Genomic DNA, 24,227 nt, shown 5'->3' with positions numbered 1-24,227 from the left:
TGCCCCCCCCCATCTGAGATTTGGGTTGGTAAAAAAAAATTCTGCGCGTTGTTAAAATCATTACCTCGAAAATAGCAATTTCTGGAGATATCTTCAGATCGAATTTAGCATCAAATGTGGCACCATTTTGCATCTAGCCCATCCTCCGTATGCGAAAATTTTCCAAAGGGGAGGGGGGCACCCCCTCCCCTTAGACCCCTCCCCCAGGACGGCGATCCGTATCCACCTAAGTGCCCCCCCCCATCAAATGCTGGTGCCCCCCCCCCCTGTGCCCCCCCAGACTGAAAAGTCTGGTGACGCCACTGGGCGGGGTCTTGGCTAATTAATCAGCAAATCTGTTTATACGTAATAGACCATGGCCGTGGTCAATTACATAGACTAAGGTGCCCCCAGGTAGCCGAGGAAGAGTCTTTTAAAAACATTTTGTGTGAATTATTAAAATGAATAGGATTAGACCATAAATACCCGAAATTCCGACAGCACAGCTTTATAAAATGTGAATAAATTAATACGAAAAAGGAGTGCTTGAAGCATCCATAGAGGTCCAGCCCATCCCTCTGCTTTTCAAGTTTGCAGCACTTGTGGCGGCCTAGAAAATGAGGGGAAATGATGTTGGTTTGCCCTTGGTGCTCCCTCATAAAATGCCGGTGTGTCCCCCCCTCCCTGCCACTGAAATAATTCTGATTATGCCACTGTTGCCTTGTCGGCATTGTCGGGCCCGTTCCCTGATCACAGACAGGGGGCAGAGGTGTCTTCACATCTTAATTTTAGCGTACACGTGTGCTACTCTTAAGTAGATTCTGCACAAGATTTGTCATTCTTAAGTTGAAATTCTGCAAACACTGACTCATACACTACCGTTTGGTGTCGGAACGATCGTTGTGCTCAACATTCTAATCAAACACATACAAAATTAATTGCTTAGCGGGCCGCTAATTATTGAACTTTAACTCGTTCTTAAGCACAAACTGCACAGGAATATCCATTCTTAAGTTGTGGATCTTGCATTATAGTCACGTTAATTAGCTTTTAGTGAAAGTTTCACTCTTGTGCTCAAAATTCCAATTAATGGTAAATATTAGCGCTAATTAAGTCATTCTTAAGCATGGAATGCACAGGATTTCTCGTTCTTAAGTTATTGGTCATTGATAAGTTAATCGAATACTATCTTTTGGCGTTTGAACCGTGCTTGTGCACGATAGTCTAATTCAAAATCAATTTGGGGGTCTTGAGGTGGTGCCCCCTCTCAAACGCACGGGGTGTAACACTTAAGAATGACGGTTTTGAAGGTTGGACACCCCCACCTACTCGCTGTTTCCATCAAACCTTTTGTGCACGATATTTTAATTAAACCTCACTGGGCTCTCGGACTATCTCTTGTTGAGTCTTTCACTCATTACATCATTTGAATGCAAGTCCTTTCCAGCATTTGTGTTGCAAACATGTGTCCTAGTTTAATTGTTGACCAAAATACATGTTCACATACTTAAACAGTTACATGTACATGTGAAATCTACAGTACAAAAGTTCACAATCACCTACTATCAAACAAGGTTACAGTGGATGCCATTTCAACTACTGTTTTTTTTCTCCCAAATTACTGACTTGTTAATTAGAGATCTTAATTTTTGTCCCATTGAGCCACAATACTGGGACATGAAGGTGCGTTTATTGAAATCCAATTGAGATAATATTGAGTTGAATCTGAAAAGAAAGAATCAAGTGTAGTACAAACACTCATCTATCACTGTTAAAGTAAGATTTTCCATGAAGAAAAACTTTCATTTCGCAAAATCCTTTTACAGTCAAGGTTTACGACGAAAATCATACTTTTGACCTCGAAACAAGGAAATGGTTGAGCATAAACATTTCCCGTTTGTAGCAGCTAAATTTACATTACTGAACAAATAAAGGGATAGCTTTGGTTAAAACTGAAACAATGTTAAGCAAATATTTTATTCTATCATTGTTTATTCTCCTAATAATAAGCTGTTTCCTTATTATAGTGATTCGACATTCATGTATGGTGAAATCCAACAAAAAAGAACATTAGTAGCTACACTGAGACAATGTTACTTTTTGTTTTGTCCAGCATTAAATGCATCAAAGGTTTGGATGACTCCAACATTTGTTGAATGAATTCAAAATCCCTCCAGAAGTTACAATTTCATTCCCAAATTTACCCCCCCAAAAAGCAGTGGGGAAACTTCCACTATTATTTGTACATGTACTTGCCGTAGTTATTCACTAATGCAAAGAGATTAAGAGTGTAAAATATTATATTTTATAACACCTCACCGACAGATTCTGTGTCTTGATTGGCCGAGAGCGAGTCACATGATACTTTCTATTTTTGCTATCTTTCTGTGCACGGCCAAAAGTACTATACCCGTAGCAACCAAAGTACTATACCATTAGCATCCAAAGTACTATATCTACGGCGAGGTACATTGTATTTGTGTGAAAATGCATGCTGGTGTGCGCGTTGCGCGTATTGTTCCATAGAGAGCGCGCCGCAGAGTTGGGTTCAAACATTTTGTGAAGGGGTAGTCTGGAAGAGAGAAATATATTTCCCACCAATTTTATATTGAAATTGAATTTTATTTCAACTGTGTTCAGAATTATATAATTTAAAATATTAAAACCAAGCAGAATCTGTGGGTGAAATGTTATAAAACAAATATTGAATGCTTTATCTCGTGGTGAAGTAAATCTAGCCTCCCTCTGTTTTCCCTCGGCGAAAAAACAGAAGCAGTCAATATTTGTATAATATCAGAAATTGGAAGAGCGATTGGTTTGAATATATGTACTTCTATAAAGCACATTAGTAGGAGGAGAACTAATGGTAGAAGCAGGGGCATAAATCTGGGGGGGGGGGGAGGGGATAGGGGTATATATCCCCCCCCCCCCCACTTTTTGACCAGGGGGGATTGGCTATTGGATCATCCCCCACTTTTTCGTGGTGAGAAACAAAAAAAATGAAGATTTTTAGGTATTTTTCAAACTTCTCAACAACCAAAATGTGTTCAATAGTACTGAAAAAGGGAGAAAAAGTACAAAAGCTTTAAATACGCCATTTGGTGTAAGGTTAAGCATGTTAAGGGGCGTAAGTATACATAATATGCACACGTCTGTATCATAAACAGCGCCCCCTAATGTCATGTGGCATCCAGCATACCCCACCCCCTTTCTAATATCCACAGCCTGGCAATTTATCTTATTTTCGTCATCCCTCATCCCCCAGTCCCCAGCACAGATTTTACACCACAAGTCACTATGGCCAGTGATTTATTTACAGAGCAATTCCAACAAAAAAAGAAAAAATACAACTTAACCTCAACAATGTTTATTAAGGGAATAAATGTGTGCTCCGGAGGTTTTTATCACTCGTTTAATACCGCTTAGAGTCTGGGTGCTGATAATTACCCGAGCCGGAGGCGAGGGTAATTATCAGCACCCAGACTCTAAGTGGTATTAGAGTGATAAATACCGACCGAGCACATATTTATTCCCATTCATAAATACCTTATCCGTAAAAAAATATCAAATAATTCGTTAAAAAAATCCCGATTTTGTTCAACAAGTTCACTTCATGCTTTTTGAAACATCCCTCTAGCAAAATAATGGAGTGTTCAGCTGGCGAGTAAGATGTAAACAACCCTTTTATGGAGATTGACGCGCGCGTAACATGTTCTGCGCGATGTCACGCAGAACGCACCTGGGGCGTTGCGTTTTGAATTTAGAACTATAAAATTCTGACTCGCTTGTAGTGTTGCGCATGCCTACGTGAGGATTGTGAACGTTCAACCAATGAAACGGTAAGAGGCACTGGATTTTTAGGAGTCCACATTTTATTGTGACACTGGAAAAGTTTTTAAGACCAGCTAGCCATGTCTTTATCATCCGTTTAAGACCGGCCACGTGACGGGCTCTCGACCAATAGGAATGGCTAAACTGTCTGAGGTATTTATGAATATGGTTTTAAAGTCATTTAAATTCACTGGGAATGTCAGCTACATGTATATGTGTTTAAAAATGCAGTCTTGTGTCAGCTGGAGGCCTTTAATATCAGGAAGTTACCATGTTAGCATAGCATCATGGTATACAATGAGTATCCTTTTTCTTTGAAATGGTGATATTTATGTTTGTAGTTCCTTGGACGTGTTTGTGACAGTCGTTGAGAGGACACAGATTGTTTCGCCAGGCATTTGCCATCAAAATAAAACATTGCTAAACTGCCTCCAACAGCCAAAGTGCAGAAATATCTGAGAAAAATTGTCTCATATTGTTTTCCTTTAATGATTAATTACTGGTACTTACATGTATAATGTCAAAATGAAAGTACCATACTCATTCATGTTGTCAGTATTTAATTGGAGTTGGTATTTATACATGCAGAATTTACTTGAAACTCCTTCCTTGAAGCTTCTAAAAATAGAATGAGGAAAAACCTATTTATAATGTTAGTTTTTCTTGCATTGTGTTTTGTTTTGCAGAAAAGTTTGGATATACTGAGAACTATTACGACCTCCCGTTCATGGTGCTTCTAGCTCGTATGATTGACTTACAAGAACAAAAGGTAAAATACGTGGACATCCAAAGTGCATCAAATGTACATGTATGTACATGTATGCAGTTGTATTTGCAGAGTATGAAACTGAGGTTTTACAAAACATGCAGTTACCGGTACCTATTATTTTCTGAACATCGTATATATTTTCCTTGATGACATATTGATGGAAGTGCATGCATGTAAACAGGTTTGACAAAATTGAACTGTTTGTATGTTACTCTTTGTGTTATTACTGCAAGCTTTGTGTGATGTTGCGGCAGATTCAGGGAGTATTTAAAGATCCTAAAGTACTCAAAATAAAAAAAAAAGAACATTTCTGGCTTTTTGAAAAATGCTAGAAAATGGCAAGCTGCGTTGAAATCCTGGAATGAAAGTTTAATATCGGTTAGAAATTCTAAAGTAAGACATTTTGGTTTCGGACGTGCCACATCCTACTCCAGGTCTTGTTGCTTAAAAAAAAAAAAAGTTGCACAATTTGAAAGTAACCCTTTTGATTGAAACTTGTTTCATTTCAAATCCATGTGCTGTATTGAAAATTGACCTCCTTTGTTTGTTTTTGAACGTACAAAATGAAATATTTCGCAAGTGTATGTCCGAAACCAAAAACATGGATGTCTGAAGCCATGAACATTGGTCAGTTTCACCAAAAAGCTTTTTTCTTTGGTTGTTTTCTTCAGTTTGGTCCCTCTTACATGTACAAACAAACTGCATCACTTTCTATCAGTGGCCCAAGAGCTATTTTGATAGGACCACAAAAAGGAAAAGTTTTTTTGGACCAATTACGCTTATGGAGAATGGAATCACTACATTTTTTCAGGAATTACACCAAGGATGCTTAAAAAACAAGTGTTTGACAGCATAAATACATGAGGAATTGCAAGCCCCCAAATTAAGTCTCTGAAATGTATGTTTGTATTTCTGGAATTGCCCCTGTACATCCCCTTGGACCCTTCAAAACTCTAAAAAGAACTGGATACCTACAAAAAGTTTTAAACAGTTAATGAAACCTCCACAATAAAATGTGTGTACTAGTTTTAATTATGAAACAGGACAGTCAAATAAGATTGTTAAAATGAGCTAAAACTTTATGTACACATGTACGAGGCACAATTAAAGTACAATTGATGCTTTAGTCTCAATTTACTTCAGGTATGATGAGACCACTGCACAGAAACACAAATGTCCTCCCAAACCATGCACACACTGCAAAGTCCAAGTACATGTAACATGGTCCGATGCAAGAACACCAAACTTAAACTTTTGTCAGAGGTTTGTTAACACTTACATGTATGTAACCTCCAAAACGTATAGCAGTTGTTAACAGTAACCTCCAAAACACTGAATTAGAAAAATTCCAACTCTTGGACGATTCATGGAATTGTCATGTTACCTTCACAGGTATGTGGGCGCTACTGGACACTGTCTGTACAGGGCACTAGACTTGGCCACTGTCATAGGAAAGTGTTTTAAATTTAAAAGTTGTCTGACAAATCTTGATTTTTTACTCTAAAATGTGATTCAGTATTATTTCTTTAAAAATTAACTTCAGTTTTGGGATTTCTGGTTTTTAGTTTGAAACTTAATGCTTTACAATAAAACATGCCTTAACCTACAGAAGGATTGGTGTTCTTTTTTACACAACATCATTTTGGTCTTACAGATTTACTAAATGTTGAAAATGTGTAGGAAAAATAAATTAGTTTTTCCTATGAATGGGGAAGTTTTTTATGATACATACCGGTACATCTAAGTTTCAATTACATGTATGAGTGTGTTATTCCCCCTATGTACCGGTATAATGTAACAGTGACATTCTAATATAGGTTTTCCCGCTCAAGTTTGTCAAAAAATTCATTTTTGAAAGTACATAGTCAAGCGATTTTGATCGTAGTGCCTATTCTTTGATTACTGTTCATGTTTAATACGTTCAATTTCATTTATAGACATTCAAATCTTCTTGCCAACACATCCAAATAAGAAAATGCGTTGTTCAATTAAATAGTTTCTAATCGTCATTCAATGTGGCATACTTGATTTAATGAGGTTATGACCTTCGATTCTTTTCATTCTGTTTATGTGCAATAAATTTAGCACTTTTTGCGCATTAAGAATAATTACATGCAAATCAAATAAATGGGTATCAAAAGTAAGCAAAAGTTACAATGAAATCAAAGGCTTACATTAGGATAGCTGCACTTTTCATCTTTTTTACCTTTTTTTAAATTTTCACTTTAGCTTGTCATTTTTTTTTTTCAGCATCTATTCTTTTATCATTGCTCTATATTTCTTCTGACCTATATCAACTTTTAAAATACTTTCAAATAAGAAACATTTTTTTATCTATATTTTAATTATGTGCACATATCTTCTTTGAATTATAGATATATAGTTCTTGCAATTTTCTGCGATTGTTCTCCAAAAATGGTGCTAGTGGTGTATTTGAATTCCATTTTCTAAATTATTATTATTATTATTATTAATCATTTCTGGTAATGAAACCAAGGATTCCTCAAAAGGGCTCTAGGCACTGTAGCAGGCAAGCCTGAAGAAATTGTGGAGATAAGACAATGAGAAGAAGTTGCAGTTTTAGAGGTGGGAGGAAAAGCCCAGAACGATATTCTGGGATAAACCCACAGAATCAGGTAGGGACTGAAAACCCAATCCACATGTTGGCCCAGGCGGGATTCAAACCCGGGTCACAGCGGTGGAAGGCGAGGAAAGTACCGCTACGCCAACCTGACTCCCCTTGTTGAAAATGCTTGCCCATTGATGGATTCATTAGACCACATGTTCTTGCCTCAAAGCTTGGGCGAATGTGCATGATCTTCGCTGATAATTTCAGTTTGAATGACCGCACTTTTATATTTGATTACTGAATTTTCCAGATCGCATGCTAAAAAACTGAATTGAATGTTCTTTTTATAGTAAACTCAAACACGAATTGAATGTTCTTTTTAGTTAATTAGTAAATTCAGACATGAAGTATACAACTAAGTCCAAAACTCACACGTTTTTATGTGCATACATGTATGCTGCTGTTATAAATTTGTTTGTAAACTTTGTGTTATTTTCAGAATGAAGGCTTGATTAAGCCTGAGATCTTCAAGGATTGTGTTGAAGGCTATGTCAAAGGATTTCTGTATGAAGGTACTCTAAATGATAGTACATGTACAATTGTAGTCAATTCCATAATGCTATATACATGTAAATAAGCCTGTGACATCAGATAATTGAGTGATCTTTTAAGCACCACTTCATGATGTTTTGACAAATCACATCTGTGACTGCGCAACCAAATGTGCAACCCTATCTGACAAAATGCGTGCTCTTATGCATTGCGCGTATGGTTGGAACATGTAGTGGCATGAGATGCATTCACCCACATGTGAAGTCTTCTGGGCTTGTTGTCAAGTGCGGAACTTTCCATTCTCAAAACAGTTTCATTATGCAGGTATGTACACATGTGTATAATGACTAATTAACAAAGGCCCATATGGGACTTTCACATGAACACTGGTTTTGAAAACATGAAACGGGAAACCAAATTAAAAAAGGAACACCAGGAACAAAAATATGCTTGCTTGCTTTAAAGTTTGAGTGCATCATCAGGGGTGTGAGTGGAGCTTAAAAAAAAATAGCTGAAAACAGCTGAACCTGTAAATAGCCAACCTGCAAGCGCGAAGCGCAAAGCCCTTACGGCCCGGGTCTCTTAGGCGGGCCCCAGGAAACTTTTGAAATGTAGATGCTCTGTGGTGCATTTTACAGCCTCCTGGGCCAACTACTGGGTGAGTAAAAAAAAAGAAACCCAAATGTTGGGACCATTGTTTAAGTGAAGGTCTTTCAGCAAAACGAAAACAAATCACATAGGGATGTGTGTGAATTGTTTTCGTTTTGCTGAAAGAACGCACACTTTTTTGTGTTCTTTAAAATGGTGGTTGTGTTTAAAATTCCGTAACTTGAAAAGTACATGAGTGATTTGAATGATTTTTGTACTAAAAGAAAGCTTTTGAATTGGGCTTTCATGTCCTAGATTGTGAAAGTGCTACATGCAGAACGTCAATAAATCAATGGTCCCGACATTTGGGTTTCTTTTTTTTTAACCTCCCTGTATTGGTGGAAATGTTTTGCAATTTATGCATGTTTTTAAGTTAACTTTTCCATCATATTGGCTTGAAACTGCCTAAATGGCCAACTTGTATGTGAAAACTGTGTTGAAATTGAGGTTTGTAGTGCGAGTCTACCAAAGCCCCACCCCGCAAAAATAAAATTCCTATAAAGTTTACATCTAGCTCTTACTTTAGAAAAGAATGCACATCAGACGTCCAGGCTTTTGGATTTTTCTGAGTGTTTTGCCTTATTTCTGCCCATGATTGATGAACGGTGTGTTCCATCCAAATACATTTCCATGGATTTGTAACTTGAGGATCGGTCTTGTCAATGTCGGTATCAAACTCCCAACCTCTTTGGACAATTATGCATTTGTGTTGCACTGACATCTTGCGGAATTAATAATGTTAATGAAAATATGTACCAAACGACACACTATTAAACATATGTTCATGTACGTGCAGCGGAATGCAGATGCAGTGCACACATGAACTTTGCCCCGCATGAAGCCCTCTGTCGGCGCGGCGACACTATATGAGTCTTATTTCGAGGCCTTATTTGCAATAAGACGTGTGCAAAGTGATCTTTTCGATGTTTACAGCGAGTTATTGTGGAGATCATTGTGTGTCACTACCACAATAGTCCCAACACGCTTCTTGGCGCATGTGTGAATGTTCATATTTATCTGCAGCCAATCACAGCGCAATGACTGTTGGTTCCCCGGATGCTGTTGTACACACGCAACGCGGCTTCGACCTGTAAAATGCATGCACATCCGATCGTATACGGCACATTTACAGTAAACGTACATGAATGATTGAATACTCGCTTGCATGCACCACAGAGCTATGTGAAGAGCGGATCGACTGTTTTTCGCGTGCGTTCGGCAGCCGCAGAAAATAAAATAAACGGAATAAAATCAATGCTTGTACGCGCTGGGGAAAAAGCGGGGGAAATTCTGGACCATAGGTTGAAAAAAAAAAGCGGAAAACAAAATGTGGCACGCTGAACAAAAAAGCGGAAATCCGCTAAAAAGGGGAGATTTTACACCCCTGCATAATATACCAATAATTTTGTAGCAGATATCCATTTAAGTTAGTTTGAATATAATTAAAAATTTAACTTGGTGCCTGGTACTCAATGATGATAATAATATACATGTAGATGATCATCATTATCTTCTTTTTCATGTTTGTGCTCATGTTACACATGTATTTCCTTCTTTTTAAAACATTAAAATTTGCCTCAAATATTTCAAATCACCAGCAGATATGTGGGAAATAATTGCTACTTCAATGACATGCATGCATTAAAAAAATGCCACTGCCCTTTAATAAATGAAGACAAGATTGTTAAAAACAAAAAGAATGTAAACAGGGTGCAATAATGTAAATTGTAAATCGAAAGTTATGCGCTTTGCCAATAGATCAGAGTTATTACAGGCATGAGATTTTGTCAGACTTTTGTCTGAATTCAGACTTTTTGAGTTTTGGAGAAAGATATTATCAGTATACATGTAGAAAGAAATGCATCTTTCAGACCTTGAACTCTAACAGAAATCAACCCACCAAACCCCAACAACATGTTTTGTTGGAATCTGTCAGGATGGGTACAGTACCCCTAAACTGACAGTCTTTTACATTGCGTTGGCACACCGCCATAATCAAAGTCAGAAATACATGTATGTGTGGTTAATTATGGTTAATTAATACAATTTTCAGACTTTTTTAAAAAGTTGACAATTTCATCCCTGTTCTTATCAAATAGTGTCTCTGCATGGTAATAAACATAGCAGACCATTGAAACCAGCGCCCAATTTCATGGCTCTGCTTTACCATTTGCAAAAATCCCTGCTTTATACTGTAGCAGAAAATGCCCTGCTTGCGGTAAGCGTATTTCACGCCAGGGGCGACAATCGCTTCTCAAAAAGGGGGGGGGGGGGGACATACCTTGATCAGAACTGATGCGACCGCGAAGCCCTTACGGTGTGGGGTTCAGGGCCCGCTTAAGGGCCCCGAAAAAAATTGGATTTTAGATGCTCTGTGGTGTGACCTGAAGCAATTTCTTACAACTTTTCTCCATGCTTTAACTAATATTTTCGTAGCAAAAGATATCTATTTGAACATCGTTTTTAGAGATTGGAGTCATTCAATTGGCTACCAGAATTCTGAGCTACAGGCGTGGGGTTCGGGGCCCACTTAAGGGCCCCCCCAAAAAATTTGGATTCTAAATGCTCTGTGGTGCTATCTGAGGCAATTTCTGACCACTTTAACCAATATTTTTTCAGCAAAAGATACATTGTAGTACATAATAGGGCCCTGTAAATGGGACACGAGTTCAAAAATCCGGGGGGGGGGGGGGGGGGGGGGAACATTTGATATTGTGGGGGGGGGGGGGGGGGGGAGAGGGGGGGGGGGAGAGGGGGACATGTCCCCCTGTCCCCCCCAGGATTGACGCCCATGTTTCATGCGTTAGTGAGGAATTTTGGCTTCTGCGCATGTGTACATCCCGTAACTAAGGATTCTGTGCTTACCGGGTTGGCACAGAATTTTTCTGCTAACACGGTTAGCACAAAATGGTCAGCATAAGCGCAGAATTCTTTGGACAGCATGAAATTAGGCCCAGGATCAATTCCAAAATACATCAATTAAGTTTTGAGTGGTTGGTTTTACATTGTAAGTGAAGAAATACAACTTGCAATTACAATAATGCTCTGAAGCTCAATTGAAGTCATGAGTTTGAAGTTTGCATATATAGCCCTGTCGTCACTTAACTAACAAAAACTTTTTATTTACTTTTATTTGTATTGTGTCTTGCCAGAGAAAAAAAACACCATTTTGTCAGCATGTGAAGAGGAGCCTAGCAAGTATCTAGAACAATGTAGTCAGCACTTGAAGACTTGGCTGAGAAGTCTACATGATAAGTGTCAGATGGTCTTCCTTCTTAGCAGTGCCCATCCACACTTTGCTAATTCTGCCATGAATTACATTCTGGGGTGAGCTAATCAGAATACCTTGACATACATGTAAACTGTCTCCAGCATGTACGTATGTATATTATAATACGCAACATGAATCTGTTCATTTCGTATAGTAGTGAGTAAAGTCAGAAACTTGAGTCATCTTAGAGTCACTGAGTTCTTAGATATAGTTGCTTGATGTTCATGACATTTTTTGATATTTGGTTGATGTTTGTCACTTTCTGGGATATTTTGGTTGATGTTTGTGACATTTTTGGATATATGGTTGATATTAGTGACTTTTTTTGATATTTGGTTGATGTTTGTGACATTTTTGGATATATATGGTTGATGTTTGTGACACTTTTGGATATTTGGTTGATGTTTGTGACATTTTTGGATATATGGTTGATGTTTACGACATTTTTGGATATATGGTTGATATTAGTGACTTTTTTGGATATTTGGTTGATGTTTGTGACATTTTTGGATATATATGGTTGATGTTTGTGACTTTTTTGGATATTTGGTTCATGTTTGTGACATTTTTGGATATATATATGGTTGATGTTTGTGACATTTTTGGATATATGGTTGATGTTAGTGACTTTTTTGGATATTTGGTTGATGTTTGTGACATTTTTGGATATTTGGTTGATGTCAGTGACTTTTTTGGATATATGGTTAATGTTAGTGACTTTTTTTGATATTTGGTTGATATTTGTGACTTGTCTTGATATTTGGTTGATGGTTTTGACATTTTTGGATATTTGGTTGATGTTTGTGACATTTTTGGATATTTGGTTGATGTTTGTGACATTTTTGTTTTCACAGAGAGGATTGGCGAAACTATTTCCACATCTGTCTGCTGCAGGCACGTAAGCCTGGATTCTTCAGTACACAGGATCCTAGCAAGCGACCGTTCTATACTTTAGGTAAGATTAATGTTATTGATACATTGTTTGTATGATCGCCAGGCCCTTGCTGCATGTATATATATTTGATAGTTAATAAGACTATTTGTTGTATTAAATTAAGCATTTTATATTTCACTGAATGATTCTTGTACCGGTACATGTATGTATGTTTGTTGACAGAATTGGATAGTCCCATGATTGAGGAGTTTCGACTAGATGTTGCCACATGATCGCAAAAAAAAAGGGATACTTTTTTCCTATTTCTTTTAACACAAATTTCTCCACCATATGCCCTTGTTCATACCGAAATATACTTTATGTTCTAAAAAGGTCTTTACACAGGCAGATGAGCATTTTAAGAATGTGACACAATTTGGAAGTACGTAGCACGTAATACTTTTCAATGGCAATCAGTCATTTTAAAAGGCTACTAAGTTGCACTCCTAATTAATGTACCAATCATTGCCAGCTAATGCATATCTAGCATAGTCTTTATCGTCCATGCAATTCCCTGCTGCAACTGTTATTATAGAAGCTCATTCTACAGCCATTTCATTTGTGAGCTTGTCTGTTACTATTGATTGACTGTTTAGTTGATGGTCAGAAACAGGAAGCTGTGACTGAGCTGCAGGACGGCCAGTGCTATCTAGAAGGCAATGTCCAGCTATTCAATCAGTACATCCAAACATTTACCGGCAAGGAGGACCCTAAGGTATGTATTCATCAGCCGCAACTTTTTTTCAAAAGTTAAAATAACTGTGCACCCAAATGAAATCAATTGGTCCTTTAGCAAAGTGATTGATCTGTTACAGAAAATGACTCATCTCTGTTCACCTACATTTGCATATATATATATATCAAAAGTCCCCCCTGAAAAAAGTCTCCTAAGCCACACCCTCCATGCCCATTGCATGTCCCTCAAAAGGCTCTTTCTCGTATTTTTCAGTGAAGCATAGAGTGTACATCATGTTTTATACAAAGCTAAAGGTCAGTCAACAGAGCAATGCCAGAAATTGAAACAATTCAATTCTTGCAGTACCGTTATAAGAAATGTGGAGCTGAACACCCACAGTTCGATATAACAAGCACTCCAAGGGTGATTATTTGGCAGAGACAACTGGGTCTAGTCTCTCACGTCAGCGGTGTGTTTCAGGAGCAAACCTCAGTGTTACTTCCTGTGAAATCCTGCATATACATGTATCTTGGGTAGTCTGAGTCTGCAGATCAACTTGCTTAGATGTGCAAGAAATCCTGCATACTAGGTCTGGGCAACTAGTGAATTTCAATAGTCGCGACTAGTTGCGATAAATAGTCACGACTAGTCGACTAGTCGCGACTAGTAACACATTATTTATTTTATTTGCAGTCTTCAGTTTAAAAAAAAATGCTTTCCTTGAGGGCCCTGTAAAAAATTTAAACAATTAAAGTAATTATAAGATGGAATTTTTGCGCCGGGGTGATATAAATCATATAAATCAAATTAGGTTTTGCCCTTCACCGAACGTTTTAAACACTGTATACTCAGTGTGTATACAGTGTATATATCACCCCGGCGCAAAAATTCTTATAATAGTTTATGCGGTACCCGCTGCTATGTACATCAGATTCGAACCGGCCAACCGATCCCGTTAGCTCGGTGGTCGAGTGGTAAGACATCTGCACTAGAAAGCAGGAGGTCGTGGGTTCGAGTCCCACCCGAGTGATTTTTTTCCAACTTTCACTCGGGAGGTAACACACTGAGTATACAGTGTTTAAAACATCGGTGAAGGGCAAAAACCTAATTTGAATTAAAGTAATATTAAAAAAAAATACAGAATATTAACATAAATTAATGTGAATTGTTTAAGCAAATACATAAAGCAGCAAAAAGCAATAAAAAAAATTAATAACATATATGCAGTAGAAAATTAAACAAAATCAAACAAAATATTATGACAACATGAACATTACTTACATGTACAATTATATCAAAATAGTAGAGCAGCAAATAAATGAAACAACATAACATTAGTAAGAGAGATGCAATCACATAACAGTGTAAAGTAGACCATAATATGACCAATATAAAACACATCCACTTTAAAACCAAAAAAATACAATGACCAATATAAAATGCATTGGAAACCAAATAAGTAAAATGTCCCACAATTCAAAGAAGTGAAGTAAAAACAAATGAAATGGGATGTCATTAAAATAAAACAATTAGGCACATCAGCAAATAAATGAAATAACATGACATAAGCAAGAGAGACGCAAACACATAACAGTGTAAAGTAGACCATAATATGACCAATGTAAAACATCCACTTTAACCCCCCCCCAAAAAAAATAAAATGATCAATATAAAACACATCCACTGGAAACCAAATAAATAAAATGTCCCACAATTGAAAGAAGTAAAGTAAAAAACAAAAAAAAACGGGATGTCATTAAAATAAAACAATTAGGCATATCACAAGAAGTTGATCAGATAAGGTGCAAATTTAAAGTAAATGATAAAACAAGTCTTAAAATATTACATAAAACACAGTAATTAATTGCACAGATGTTTAAACTGAGACAAAGTATATGCCTTCCTTTGAGAAGCAGTTAGCTGGTTCCATCCCAGGGTCTCAAGATATTGAAAAGAATGCTTGGCCGGGTAAGTTGTGGGAACAACAGACATGTGCAGGGAACCATTTGACATAGAGCGGGTACCAGCTGAATGACATGGCTGTATAAACAGGCTATTCAGGTAACTTGGGTTTAAGGTTATTTACACATTTAAAAACTTCATACATTCTGTTATGGTGCCAGCGATTATTTAATGTGGTCCACGAGAGAGCATCGTGTAGATCGGCAATGTGTGTTCTGGGATGTGTGCTCAGAATCATTTTGGCAAGGCGATTGTGGAGCTTACTCAGCCTGTCAAAAAGGGAATTTGAGCAGCTAGACCAAACAACATCACAATAATCAAATAGAGGCAAGACCATGGCACTACTTAAAAGTTTAAATGTGAGTTGAGGAAGGCAAGGCTTGGCAGAACGTCTGAGAGAACCAAGTATTTTGGAGATCTTGGCTGTGTGGTCAATATGGTTAGCCCATGGTAGGTGTTCGTCCAGAATAACACCAAGATATGGTACTTGTACACCTTAATGTGCTCAATTACATCACCTTTCAGTGAGATCTGAACATTATTAAAGTTAGGCAATCGAGGACACGTTCCAAATACCATGAACTTAGTTTTGTCAACATCCAGCCTAAGCTTATTTTCCATGAACCAATTAGTTACCTGATAGAGACCAGTAAGCATATCTTTATTTAAATCATCAGGCGAAGTTCCACTAAACTAAAAAGTGTATCAATTGAACTTTCTGATGTGATTAAGCACTAACCCGCTTTTAATGCTTTGTATATTAAACAAAGTTAAAGATCTACTTCATTCTTTAAAAAATAAAAGCAAAAAGTGAATGTCGGATTGCTTGAATAGAAGGTTCCATTTTTAACTTTTGCTTGGTTTAAAACGTTTGGAAAATTTGTGGCAGATAATAATTTTGTGAATGTGAAATGATTAAACTTGTCAATGTCACATCCAATAGCTAGAACCAAGTACATTGTAGCCTATCTAGGAGGGAATCACAAGTGATTGTACATCCTACTGACCATCAAGGTTAGAATCTGCAGCCCTTGAAGCACACAGATCATCAACAGCTTGGGCTCATGTACATGCAGTAGCTTGTGGCCTGCTGTAAAGACGTGTTGCAGTCAGAAGGCCTCATTGGTAGAGAAATCCTTAGAGGAAACTGCATTATTAGTAGCACGCTAAGCCTGTTAAGTTCCTTCAGAGTGACTATGTATGTACATGTACATGTAGCTCCTGGATATGTACATACAGTGTTGAACATACATTTTGGTCAATTCAACTGTGTGTATAATTGTAGTTATAATCATAGATTATAATCTGACAAACCATATCAGTTTAACTGTTATGGTTTGTCAGAATTCAAATCCACTACATGTATAGTGACTGCAATGATTTAATAAATGATTATTCATCCAACTCTTTTGCTGTAGTAGAAATAGGCTCAAAACATGGTAGTGTTGGACGTACTCAGACAACTTGATTTTTTATGCACCCATTAATTAACTTTTTCAGTTGCAAGTAACAGCTGAACTGTTGAATATTGTTAAAAATAACTATATTTCAGTAAAATACAGGTAAGAATTAAACTATATTTCAACTGTCTAACCACTCACACCCTGCCTTTGTTTTTTGTTCTGTGACCAGTGTGTAGTACATGTTCTGTGGAATATTTTAGCAGAAGCCATTTTCGCTTGGGTTCTGATCTAAATGACAATGTTCATGATATTTTGTTGGCATTGCAGGTGCTTTATATTGGAGATAGTATCCGTTCTGATATCCACCCCAGCAGTGTTTATAGTAACTGGCAGAGTGTGTTGGTGCTTGAAGAGATGGAAGTAGAGGAACTTATTCCTAATGGAACCTGCACATTAAATGGCAATGATGAAGAAACCACAGACAAGGCAAACATTAGATCAGTAAGTCGTTTACAATACCACCTGACCATGCTTTGCATGACTATTACATGTACATTGCTGCTGTTGGCAATGATGCTCCCCCTCAGCAGCTACATTGAATTAATACAGAAATAGTGTGAATAAATTTTGCATGACATGTTATTGTATGTTAAGTAAGAGAAGACCATCTTCATGAGGTGCTACTTGCAGATTCATCGAATGGTTTATGGGGGAAATGACTAAGATATCCAAGCTTTAGTGTTTAAATCAAAGGGCTTTCTGACCACCCAACATCAATATTAACACCAATTTTTCAAATGTAATTTAATAAAACCAAATATAAAAAAGGTCTCAGCAAGTTGATCTCAGTAGCTTGAAAAGTCTAATGTGCAACTGAATTAGCACAAATTTGAACTTGGCCAGTAAATAACTGACAATGACTGAAATTGACTTCTTTCCTTTTATATAAAACGTAATGAAAGTGTTACACACTCAGCATGCATGCATTGTGCAGTGCATACTAAATACATTCACCGTGACATACATTGGGCACATTACTAAAATATTAGTTTTGGTCAAAGATGTTATTGATAAAAGACTACTGCAGCATGGCCAATTTTCACAGTATGCGATAAATTGTTTCCTTAAATTTTCTTGCACAAAAAAACCCAACTTTTCTGGTGGGAGAGCCAGTAGGCCTTCGTACGTAAAATAAGCGGGATCTTGTTGCAGATTTTGGACTGTCTATGTGATTTCGTCAAAAGTGCAGAAGCTACCAAATAAAAATGCAGTGAGCCATATGTACCTTTACAGCAACCACATCAAATAACCCTTTAATTGACATTATAAAAATAACTTTTGACAGCATCACAGTCGTTTAGTGTTGCATGGATTTGTACTTTATGTTAGTGTTTTGTCTCCTGACCATTCAATCCAGGGTCCCTCTCAGCTAGAGAGAGAGTTTCTCCTGTCTGACCAGTGGGGATCATTCTTTGGAGATACCTTGCCAGTCCAACAGTCCAAGACGGTAACAAATGGATGCAACATTGCTGAAGCTAACCATTCCCCTGTGATGGTCAATACACTCTGGACACGATTGATGAGGAAGCATGCTAGCATAGCCATACCCAAGCTAGATTACATGGCTGGTAAGTGGCAGTCCTTTCAAACATCATCAATGGTTTCAAGAAGAGATGGGCGTGTCAATTTGGAAGAAAAACAGGTTTCGAGATAATTGTGAGAAGTTCTCTTATTTTACAATTGCAAAATATACCACAATGCATCTACTTAGACAGCAGTAATAATCATTGAAACTATGGTTAATTAGCAAAAATTACGAGCAAAGGTGCCTGTCTTTTCATGGAGACAAAAATGTCAGTGGACGTACTGTTACAATTTTCTGTGCAATGTGTGTTGCCATAGGGAGAGAAATGCTTATATCACATGTTTAGGTGTATGCATCTGAAATGTATAAACAAAGTCCGCCCCTTCATGAAAATGGAAATCTCACTTATTCTACTTTTACGCCCTTTTGTTCAATACATTGTGTGCACATTTTGTTAGCATCTCTTTGTGAAAAATGCAATTTTGGAGATGTCAGCTTCTTACAACATGAATGTTATTAAGACATTACACAAATTTTGCTGTAGAAGCAAGTCAGACTGGTTGAGTTCATTGTTTTAAAGCAAAAAAAGCGAAAACAAGAAGTCATTTTTGAAATGTCTGTCCCTTCATAAAAAACAGTGACAATATGAAGTCATAGTTGGGGAGTTTCCATCCTTTGATACAGAAAGCCTTACCTACTTCAGGTTCATTGGTCCAAAACAATCAAATGTGAGCAGTAGGTTCTATTGTTGAGGAAATCACATTTCTATATTTCCCCACTCTATTTTCAAAACAAAGTCAGACTTTGGAGTTTCATAATTTAATGGGACCACAATAATGGACATTCACAACTTAGATTTTTTTTTTCCTTTTTTTTTCTGTACTTCCAGATTTCCCCACATACTTCAAGTTTGAAACATTTGCAAGCAGTGACTGGAGGAAAGGTTTCCACCCCGGAATGCCCAAGAATGTCACATGTTAAGGTGCAATTGATAGACTTCAAACAGCACAGCAGCTTTATAACTTGGTTTTGGGTTCATATATGTATTAGTCTTACAGTACTTTGAGTATGTTCATTCCTTTTTTGCTTTTACATTTATTTGCACTATTTCCTGTCAGCTTAAATGTATTTTCTTATTGAATACTTAAAAAGCTCTTCGCCATAACTTTTTGTCAGAGATGATATTAAAAAGAAGACCTTAAAAAAATTGAACAGTTTTGATTTTATATTTAGTTATTTTTAAGAATTTAGAGTTGCAATACTGTTGAATGCATATCTTGTAGAATCATAGAAATATGCCTAGCTCATGATATTGATATTGGTACCCACTGCTATATCAGAAATGAACCGGCCAGCAAGCTGAGCTCAGTGGTTGAGTGTAAGAGTGGTACATGTAAGTGGAGTGCTGTGGCCTCGTGGCCTGGGACGCTGAACTAGTGGTCTGCGGGTAATTCTGCAGGTTGTGGGTTCGAGTCCAGCCTGGGGCTATGGTGCATGTGTCCTTGGGCAAGGTTCTTTGTCACTCATTGCTTCTCCCCACCCAGGAGTAAATGGGTACCTGTGAGGGCAGAGATGGTTATTGTGATTGATAGCTGCCTTGCGCCGAAATGGCAGCATCGAGCCGTATACTCCCTATGGAGCTGAGATTGTATTTGGAATGTTTCATTGGCCCAATGATCAGGGGTAGTAATAATGGACAGCGCTTTGATCTTAGATAAAAGCGCTATATAAGAACCTGTTATCAGCCCAACACCTATTGTTATTGTATGATTTTACTTTCTGGTAATGACGTCATCAAGTATCGTATGACAAGAATCCAAATTTTTCTAGATTTACTCTTTGAAAGTCAATATAAAATCAACTTTTACACATCTGTTTTTGTTTTTTATGGCAATCGATACAATATTGCAGGGTCTTCATTTTTGGTATTAAGTACAAAATCACATGACCCTTCCTTCCGGTCTACGCCGGAAGTGCCTTATAATTTGAAATTGGCAAAAGATGTGAACATGCTTTCACCGATGTGAGTCTTTGCCTAGGCTGTACTAGGGTGATGTCATAAAATGTTAGCGCGCCCTCTAGTGGCATGTTGACAAAGTCAAACATGCATTTTGAGTTGATGTGTGGGGCACAGTTAATTGCCTTTGTTGATGCGCATAGGGATGCAACTTTCAGTTACTCAGATATCATCAAGAGCATTGATATATATCACAACAGAGCTTGACATTGCGCAGCATGTCAGATGTGTTGGGCAGACCCGGTCCAACGAGAGTTAGTAGAGACTTTTGTATTGATGTCATTCTTGCAGAATAAGTCGCATCACATCCATTTATCTTGTTGGATTTTTGGAAAGATATAACAAAACAGCTGCTTATTGCTGTGAGCCTGCGATACCTTCAAGGAGACATGACACTGTTGGCTTTGCCTCATGTACCATGTGACCCTCCGGTACAAAAATGCCATGTTTCACATCACAGTGAGTCAACAAATGTTCAATATAAAGATCTGTTGATGGCACAGAATTTATATGTTGATAGATGGTTTATATATTAAATGTTTTTATGTGACCTAAATTACAAATATATTAAGGTGCTTATGTTATGCATTTTAAGATTAAAAAACAATAGCAGCTGTCCACAGGCATTTGATGATAGATTTTTATGTCAGTTTAATTGTTCATCATATATGATTAAATACATGTCAGCTAGATAAATCGGATGCAGGCTCTGATTTTAATACATCACAACCGTGAGTTTCTTTTACAACACTTCTAGTTTCTTTAATGGCATTGAAGAATCACTTTTTCTCCTGATGTTGTGAACCCCTTATACTTTATTTACAAATGTTACCATTTTTTCCCAAACAGCATGGAAACACTCATATACATGTACACAAATTGTTTTTAATTAAATAAACTACAAAGGAACATTTCTAAGAATTCAGTAATCAAAATGTAAACATGTAATCATGGATGTGCACGTATAGATTTTATCGTGTGCACTGGGAAACGGACTGGAAAAACAGATCTAAATCTTTATTTCAAGTTTTCAAGATCCTAACTTCAATAATCAGAAGTAATGGTTTCTATTCTTGGAATGAGTCCTGGCAGATTTATCTTGGAATTATTTTAAAATGCACCTACTGTAAAAGTTTTTTTAAATGTATTTGAATATGCCGTGCCAAACTGTTGTGTGGAACTAAAAGTTGAAATGTTTGAATGTATAACAAAGATATGCATTTATTTTCTTACAGATTAAACAAGCGGATTTGAATGTGTAAATGTACTAAAGTATAACCAGATGCCATCAAGATTGGTTTTGAGCAGCTGTGCAAATATAATGGAAGCAATAATTAACACCAGATTCTACGAGTCATCATTCATCTTATTGTATTCTAATAAGACATCAATGAAGTCATTCAGGAGGACCAAATCAATTTCATCATGGCTTGACTGTACATGCATAGACCAATCCATTATTAAGCACTGTGCAAATAGGCAACTACCGGTAGTGCCCCTCTCATATGCCACTTAGCATGTTCCAGCTGCAAGCCTAGAACATGCTTGCATGTTGGAATTGCATGCATGTCCGACATTAACCATGGCTGTGATTGGTCAAGACACCATTGGGTGTGGCTTAATAGTTCTTGTGCCTAATCTTAAAGTCCGATATAAACAAGGGACAATAATTTCAGCAGAATGTTTAGTCAAATCAACAAGCTTTGCATTAACACCTGAATAAAGCTGGCAATCTTTTAACTAAGTTTAAATCATTCCCAATTTACATATTTCTGTAATCTTAAAACACAATTTCCCATGAATACAGCATACAATTTTTCATCCCTTTCTGATGAAAGAAACAATTTCAGAAAATATCAAATTTCTTGTTTGTGTTTTTTAATTTTATTTTAAAGACATGAATAATGTGAGGGGAGAAAGGAATTATTTCAAGAATTGTTCATGCAAATGCAAACTTATTCAATTTTTTTTGGGGGGGGGGGGGTTAGTTTGGGATCATTCTAGATAATTTTCCAAATGGTCATTGGAACATTATCCAGATGAATAAGTGGAAGTATTTTTGGCTGTTGCTGTAATGTTTTCAAACATTGCGCATGTTAAATACATTACGCCAATTCTCCGTGATTTTTGACAAAAAACTATTTAAAAAAAAAAGTGAAAACAAGGTAAAATTGGGGAATGAGTGGAAATGATTTAAACACATTTAAGCGAAACTAAAACAAAACTAAAAAGATTGTTCCAGCAATGTAAAGATCAGCATCATGAGCAAGTACTGTGTCAACTTTCATTATAGGTGATGAGGCTTTGCTTCACCTGCTATGCAGGGGAGGGGGCTTTGCTGCCTGTCGCCCGCATTGCTGTCAAGCAACTTGTGAACAACTCCTGAGCACAGACACACACATACACGTTTGTTTATGGTGTAAATCAAGGATTTTCTATTGTTCCTCTTCCCTTTTCCTTTGTTTATACTCTAACTTTTTTGCAACAGCTCTCATTGGTTTTGCACACGTTTTCTAATCGAGGTCGTCCTCCATTTGGTTCCTGTCCTCAATTCATCGATAATGTTGCACGTGTGTGTCCTCGATTTACACCATAAACAAAGGCATGTATACACCCCTTCTTCTTTATAGTATACCCATGACGTCATCAGTACGAAGTTTCCTTTTGCATGTTACCAGGTGTGTTAATAAATATTATCAGTCAACGTGCAAAGCTCAAAGCACAGACCAATAGTCCGGTCAATTTAGAACAAAACTGAGCCTGACCTAGAACAAATTGCAATAGAATTTATTCTAATGCTATCACGCTAAGATAATATCACTATTTAACATACTAAAAATCTAATTTCATCAAAGGAGTGGAAAAGCGTTTTTATTCACTTTTTCGATACTAATTTTTCATCATCGGTAAACAGCCTTGGCGAGTGTCATGTTTTCTTTTGCGTCCATTATTCGTCAGAAAATCCGTTCACATCACGTATGAGACTTCGCGAGACATGACTGATCACAGCAGAAATGTATGGTAATATGCCAAAAAAAGTCTCTGATTTCTGGTATGGAGCTTGCCCAAAAAGTGGTGCGGCGACACGGGTTTGTTTGTTTTTTTTCCCGTTTTTTTCCTACAAATGTCGGCTGATGACTGCAAATGGTGCCCGACTAAACTTAGTGCAAATTTATGGGAGTCCAGAGAGGCCAAATAAAGCTCATTCTCGATCGTTGCCCCATCTAAAAATGTTAAAATAGTGCAGCTGCAGGATTCCAGTCAAACCAGTGAGTTTGGCGGTTTGAGACATCATCTTTCGTTGAAAAAAAACTTTTTCATTTTGCCGACGCGCATGGCTACGGCGACGCACGCGCATACCAGAAACTGTAGACTCTTTTTTTTGGCCATACACTGCCGCACAATACTATAGGATATTTTCTTGAAAAAAAATCAAGAAGTTTGAGATGTTTTTGCTGCCCGAAATATTTATGGGTTAAAACAAATCAACTTTTGCCCAATAAACCATTTGTTTCATGGAAAATCTTTGCATAAAACAGGTCTACTTGAATAAAAGGGCGGGAAATGATATTACAAAGAGATCCATTTGAATGTAAATTTCAGGGGGGGGGGGGGGCGTGCCAATGAGATAATTTTTTTTTAAAAGTAATTACAACGCGAGGTCTGTTCCATCCAAAGAATCATTTTGTCGGGACTCAAATATGCTTTTCTGGAGTAGTTCATTTCACTCTTGACTGTACAAGCAGATGTCTCAATCAATGATTATACCTCGATCAGTATCTTCTCAATTTAGCTGTTTAAAGTTATGAAAAATGTGTGAGGTGCATGGAAAGCTCATGTACAGAACTACACAATGCACATCTGTTTCTCATTAACCTCGCCCATAAACATTTATTTCTTTATGATCTTTATTTCTTTATGTATAGTGCCCTGTAAAAAATTATGATTTAAAGCAGTCGTCTGCTGCACTCGCATGGATGTGGTCATGAATCCTAACTATTAGCTTATATAGACATGTAAATCGCAGCAAG

General features: G+C 37.2%; 1 protein-coding gene across 2 annotated transcripts in view; it reads left to right on the top strand.

Moving 5' to 3' along the window:
- Nucleotides 1-19,373, top strand: part of LOC119722955 (5'-nucleotidase domain-containing protein 1-like) — a 42,236-nt gene extending 22,863 nt beyond the window's left edge. For both annotated transcript variants that reach the window (XM_038193376.1, XM_038193375.1), the window contains 8 exons: nucleotides 4,497-4,579; nucleotides 7,648-7,720; nucleotides 11,501-11,675; nucleotides 12,474-12,574; nucleotides 13,150-13,268; nucleotides 16,922-17,095; nucleotides 18,012-18,222; nucleotides 19,069-19,373. In XM_038193376.1, coding sequence (XP_038049304.1) covers nucleotides 4,497-4,579; nucleotides 7,648-7,720; nucleotides 11,501-11,675; nucleotides 12,474-12,574; nucleotides 13,150-13,268; nucleotides 16,922-17,095; nucleotides 18,012-18,222; nucleotides 19,069-19,160 — 1,028 coding nt within the window. In that variant the 3' untranslated portion in view covers nucleotides 19,161-19,373. The remainder of the gene's footprint in view (nucleotides 1-4,496; nucleotides 4,580-7,647; nucleotides 7,721-11,500; nucleotides 11,676-12,473; nucleotides 12,575-13,149; nucleotides 13,269-16,921; nucleotides 17,096-18,011; nucleotides 18,223-19,068) is intronic.
- The last annotated feature ends 4,854 nt before the right edge of the window (nucleotides 19,374-24,227 follow it).

This window comes from Patiria miniata, unplaced genomic scaffold, assembly GCF_015706575.1.
Source record: "Patiria miniata isolate m_02_andy unplaced genomic scaffold, ASM1570657v1 HiC_scaffold_16, whole genome shotgun sequence".
Classification (NCBI taxonomy): Eukaryota; Metazoa; Echinodermata; class Asteroidea; order Valvatida; family Asterinidae; genus Patiria; species Patiria miniata.
Note: the sequence above shows the minus strand (reverse complement) of the source record. Positions and strands in the feature narration are given on the sequence as shown.